Genomic DNA, 6,149 nt, shown 5'->3' on the forward strand with positions numbered 1-6,149 from the left:
TGGATACATTAGGATCAGCTAAATCACAAAAGCAGCAAGCAGAAAATTCTAAAATCAAGTACTGCTATGCAATATGCTAATTTAGGAAATGAATCCAGATTCAGGAATATAAAGACATACCACAGAAGCATTACATTTAGAGAAAATATATACAACGAAAGAGAAAGGCGGCTCAAAAGGACTTCAGAACAACACACGATTCAGGTAAATTAACTCAACTTTTGGTTGTTGTCGAAAAGATTTGAGATCAATCGTCCCATTGCTTGCATTAATTTACGCACACGATTCAGGTAAATTAACTCAACTTTCGGTTGTTGTCGAAAAGTTTTGAGATCAATCGTCCCATTGATTGCATTGATTTACACTGTGTAATCTGCCTAGAGTCTTAGTGGGAAAGGTGGAGTATAAACAGCACAAATAATTTACTGGATCCCCCAAAATGTAATTTGGGTGCCGGCCTAGTGTAGGGGGTCCGGGGGCTGGAGTAGGATCTGGGAGGCCCAGGCTCAAGACCCCCACTCTGGCCATGAAGCTCCCTGGGTGGCCTTGGGCCAATCCCTCCACCTCAGCGGAACAGCGTTGCAAAGATCAACAGAGGATGGGAGAACCATGTACACCGCCTTGAGCTCCTTGGAGGAAGGGCAGGATAAAAATGTCCTAGATAAAAAGTGACTGTGGGGTAGGGGGTGGGAAAGATGGACTGGAACTGCGGCACTCAGTGAGTCATTCATTTGTGGAGTTTGCTGCAAGCAGACAGAGCGATGGCCATGAGCACAGACAGATTTCATACAGCACAGGTCCATTCGTGGCTATATTAGCCATGGTGAGTGAGGGGAACCTCTACATTCAGAGGCAGGAAGCCTCTAAAACCCAGTGCTAGGAGGCAACACTAGGGGAGGGGCTTAGCCTCATTTGTTGGTCCTCCCACGTCAACCTCACTAGATGGACCACTAGGCTCTTCTTGAGTTCTTACTGTGGAAGTAGGCATTACGACTCTGTCCCTGCTCCACTTCTCTTATGAAACATGCCTTCCAGTTGCTTAAACCTAAATAGGGAGAAAATGCAGACAAAATACTGGCATCTGCCTAATTTCTTTAGGCGGGGGAGGGGATTATTCAAATTGAGTAATAACCGCCCTCCCCCAGCATTGTGGCCCTTATTCATATTGTCTCCCGATGACTGGTTCTTGCAGCTATATTACTGCCCTTGATGATTAAGAGCACATGTAGTCAGGGTTATGCACACATAATTCCCACTAAAATTACCTGAGGGATACAGTACAGACTAAAGGCAGCAGCAAGTCCAGCCCCTATACACCCCGCAACATGGTTCCTCACCTGTATCAATGACCGGCAACAACAGCTCTTGGACAAAAAAAAAACGAGACTTGAAGGCCAGTCCTCGTGAGAAAAGGTCATGTAATGTTTATTTATAAAGAATTCTTACCTATACGGCACAGATTTAACAAAAAAAATTCCAAAGTACTTAGCAGGTGTTGTAGAAAGTTTCTGTCGCTAAATAATTTTAAAAAGTTGTACATATTTTTATTCACATACATGACCTACCACCGTAGCCTGGAGCCTATTGTGGAATAATCAGGATAAAGGTTACTGTGAACAGATGCATGCATAACTCAAGCAGTTTGAGTAATATAACCCTGACATATTTTCAGAGATCGATGTTCATTGCACAGCCCATCAGTTTAACTGAGGACGGCTCTTGTTTAGAAACGTACATAAATTAATTTTTCAGAAACAGTTGTATGCGGCTGAAAATTGGGACAGCCCAAGTAACTTTAAATAAAGAATGCTGTTAGTGTTTCAGTAGAACTGTTCCTTGCCAGGTTAAGATTAAGTAATAAATTACACCAGGCAGATTAAGACTGAATGCTTTTGCTAGTAAAAAGCAACTCAGCAAGATCTGCTTCAGCGATCTTTACACAAGTGTGTCAAATCCGCCATTTGCCATTTGCCATCTTCACTTTCAGCTGCAGGCTACTGTATGTGACTACTCTGAAACCCTGTCCAACCCACTCCCCAATTCACTACTGGATCCTATCTAGGAAGGAATTCGAGTTGCTGCCTCCTCTTCTGCGTCAGCTCTGTTGGCATTAATTTCCGCTAACGTTCGGCCAAAACGTGTCCATTCATCATTTCGCGGAACAGCAATTTGCTGCAAAGAAACACAGTTACAGAGGATTGTTAGAAAGCATAAGCATATTAAGCTATAACCTCACTGGGTCACGTGTTGTGAAAGAGTCAACATGATGGGACTGGGTGCGAGAAACACAGATTCAAATCTCAAAGCCAACAAATGAGTCATTGGCCTTGGGCAAGTCAGTCTCACTCTAACCCAAATTTACCCTGAGCTCTGAAATACCTTGAAGGAAACAGTATTGTCATAATTGAGGCTAGTTCACTTTCCTTGTCGAGTGAGTTCTGCGTCATCTCACGTTAAGATGTAAGCAGAAGGAAATGCGAGGAGACATGGGCACATGCTTGCACCAAGGCCACCAGGCACCTCACGATTTATGTGTATAGTGATGAAACAGTCTATTTTTTTTTTATTCGATTTCTATCCCGCCCTCCCAAAGGCTCATGGCGGCTCACATGCGGCAAAGCCGAGATATAAAATACAATAAAACATATAATAAAGTACAACATTTAAACCACAGCCTATTTTCAAGATCTCCCACTATCTGGATCTCAACATAAACGGATAACACAGGAAAGCCTCCCAATCCTAAAAACTAAACTTTCGAAATAGCAAGGAACAAAAACAGAAGAGCAAAAGCCACAAAAATATAATGAGAAATAACCCACTCAAGTAGGAATTGTCCTATACATTTCAAACAGAGTTCTTTGTAGGGGACACCTACTTGTTCACCCTTTTCCAAAAGATGACTGGCTTTGGCCACTATTACCCTGGGATCCACCCTAAAGAGGTTGGGCAACTGGGGGTCCTGGGTCAGTCTAGTCTCCTGGTTACTGCCGTTAGTCCCTCACCAACTGCCGACCTTAGAAAAAGTAGTGGTGTGAATGAGCAGCATCGGTGTCAGTGGGCTGTGGCTGCAGACCAGCTGGGAAATGGGCCCTGGGGCTTTACACATTCCTTTGTTGAGTGGATCATCCAATAAAACTAGAGGCTGACCAGGGTGCTCACCACTACACTGAAACTGCGTTCATGTTAATAAATGGCTCTCTTAGAATGCCAAAGGTGCTGTTATCTGGATGCACAGTTATGTATTCCTAAGCTGTAAAAAGCGGGTCTGAAAATACGCCTTTTATCTGAATGAAATAAAATAATTCAGAGCATACTGCATATGGCTGTAATTTCAAAAGGAAGTTACCTACCTCTCCCACATCATAAATCACTATTTGTCCATCAGAATCTCCAACGGCAATTTCACGACCTGAATTGGTCCATCTTACACGATTAAGAGCAGGATTCCCTTCCACAGTGATACTTGCTGTTGGCACCTGTATCAGTTTTAAAACAAACATTATAGTGGCACCGGGAGTTCTACCACCTTTGACGTCCCCAGATTTTAAAACATTGCACGGACAACATTGGTCAGCTGTCTAAAATAACATATGGTGGGAAAATATTCAACAATTTAAGAATTTGAAATTTCTGTGATACACCGAGTATGAGATGTAGGATGATAATGATAGGAATTAGAGCTCCAAGTCTTCAAGGATGACAGCCCCAGTTACATTTCTTCTTCCCTTAGACAAAATCTTGTCTGTGTATATTTAACTTGAAATACATTGGCAGAAATTACTTTATTATAGGTACCCCACATACATCACCCATACATCACAGATTGGGACTGAATGACGTTCTGCACAAAAGGGAGTATGAAGCACATCAAATGTGCAGTTGTCTATAAAACTTGGTAACAGTGCTGCTTCTGGGTTCTGCTTCGTGCCCAGTGCACTGCTGCTGATCTATTGCTGTGTAGGAGCAGATTCAAGTGCAGGTTCATGAAGCAGCAGTCCAATATTGCAAATGTCTACTTTGGGTGGTGTGATGAGCTATTGGTTGTCAAGAGACTGGGGTGGCGGGTAAAAGCTACAGGAAGCTGAACTTGTCCGATTCTGGGGCCAGGGTAAAGGAACTCAAGCATGAAGAGAGAAGGAAGCGGCACACCAATTTAAGTGAGGAGGGTATATGATGCCATTCTTTTTTCGTGCCCTTTAGACAGACCTCTGACCTCCCTGTACAAACAGGGGCCAGCTGCTCTCGGGGGCTTAATTTGAGAGCAAAAGACTTTCCACACACCAGTTTCAGATTTGCTCTTTTCCATCAACTGAGTGCTGAGGTAGGGAACATATACCAAACTTGCACTCCTTTAAGGAACTAATGCACAAAATCTTTAGAGATGGCTATTTTTGTATGTATCTATATGTCTCTATTTATACATCTAAATCGCTGTCCGTTTAAAACATTTCTATGCTGACTTTCCACTCAGTTCAGGGTCCCCAAGGCGAAGTCACTTTCGCTAGCTTTGGAACACTGAACATAACCCGGCCTTACCTCGGTATCGTTGTTGAGATTCCACAGGTCCAGCCTGCCCATTCCATCCACGCAAGCAAAGAGGGCAGGGTGGGTGGGGGACCACATCACATCGTAAACGTAGTCTGAGTTATCTTCAAATGAGTACAGGGGCTTGTTATTCTGAAAAACAAAGGGGAGGGGAAAACATTTATAGATCATACTTTTCACAGTCCTCAAAGTTTTAACTGGGTAAATTTAGAGTATAAAAACCATACGTTGTGCTTTAATATCCATCACTGACACACTCCTTGTAATTCTAAACACAGCGACACAAAAAGTGTTTCAGAGGGTAGCTGTGTCGGTCTGCAACAGAACAGCCAGATTTGAGTCCAGGAGCGTCACAGGGATCAACAAGACTTTTGCGTTAGGAGATTTTGATTTTGAGAAGCAAAAGTTCCCTTTGTCAGATACCTGAACCTTGTCGGTCTTTAAGGTGCTACTGGGCTGGAATCTAACAGAAGACGTGGTGGCACTGTTTGTTCCTAACATTATGCAAGGTTTCCCGCTCTAGTGCTACTGGGCTGGAATCTAACAGAAGATGTGGCACTGTTTGTTCCTGACATTATGCAAGGTTTCCCGCTCAAGCAAAAAGAGCACCCTCCCCAACCAAGATATCCTGACGGTAACGAAAGTATGCTCAGTTGAAGGCTTCCTTGATTTCACTGCCGTACATAACATCTGGGAAGCAACATGGCTCACAAATCATAAGTGCAAATAAAACTTAAAAAAAAAAATCCCTGAAAGGTGTGCCATGAGGGAGGGCAACAGTTGGACACTAGAACACCCAGGCATTGGAAATCACAGAACAGCAAACTTCTGTCATGCGCTTAGAGGTTGAGAGGACCTTAACTAACAAATATGTCAACGTTCAAGCCTTATTTCTAACATAAGCGTACTTGACTAATTAATAATCTTTAGGTTTCCTCAATAACTGTGCTTACAAAATTGTGAAGACCTGACGATTTTTAATATTTTTTTAAATTTTATCTTCATATATTTGGAAACAAGGAGAAACGTAGCAAACACGGAGTGTAAAAACATTTTTTTTTAAATCAGAAGGTCCAAAGGTACCCTTTCCATGAACATATGGAGTCCTTCAGTGGATTCAACCCAATGTATTTGATGATGCCCAAAATGACAATGTGCCAGAAAGCATATGAGCCCTGTAGAACCTGCGTGGGTGCTTATAAGAGACAGTGTGGAGATTCACAGTCTCATAACATTCTCAGCCCATTTGTGAAAAGGATAAGGGGAAAGGCTGAAATGTTTAATGTTCACATGTTACATTTAGACATAACTGCACTGCTGCATTTCAAAGATGTGTCACAGAGGTGATGCCAAAAAGTACAAAGTTATGGACAAAAATTTGTATCAAGGAACTGGATTTAATATTTACATAAGTTGGCTTTCATGATGTAGCTTTTCAGACAAACTGACACACCCACTGCCCCAATTTGGTTAAAAAACAAACAGACCCCGACCCATTTAGATACCTTAGTCGTCCAAAGTTTTACAGTCCAGTCAAAAGAAGAAGTGACAAAAAGGTGAGAGAAATCCACAGGTCCCACCGCAGCGTGGCAGTTGATGCC

The 6,149-nt window shown here is 42.6% G+C and overlaps 1 protein-coding gene across 1 annotated transcript in view; it reads right to left on the reverse strand.

Annotated features, from left to right (window-relative positions):
• Window positions 1-1,408: 1,408 nt before the first annotated feature.
• Window positions 1,409-6,149, reverse strand: part of DYNC1I2 (dynein, cytoplasmic 1, intermediate chain 2) — a 43,929-nt gene continuing 39,188 nt past the window's right edge. Inside the window, 4 exon segments of the mRNA XM_015407263.1 lie at window positions 1,409-2,172; window positions 3,354-3,479; window positions 4,540-4,680; window positions 6,054-6,149. The exon segment at window positions 6,054-6,149 is cut by the window's right edge and continues 1 nt beyond it. Of these exon segments, the coding sequence (XP_015262749.1) occupies window positions 2,059-2,172; window positions 3,354-3,479; window positions 4,540-4,680; window positions 6,054-6,149 (477 nt within the window). The 3' untranslated portion in view covers window positions 1,409-2,058.

The sequence above is a fragment of the Gekko japonicus genome, unplaced genomic scaffold (genome assembly GCF_001447785.1).
Source record: "Gekko japonicus isolate JY-2015 unplaced genomic scaffold, Gekko_japonicus_V1.1 scaffold66, whole genome shotgun sequence".
Classification (NCBI taxonomy): domain Eukaryota; kingdom Metazoa; phylum Chordata; class Lepidosauria; order Squamata; family Gekkonidae; genus Gekko; species Gekko japonicus.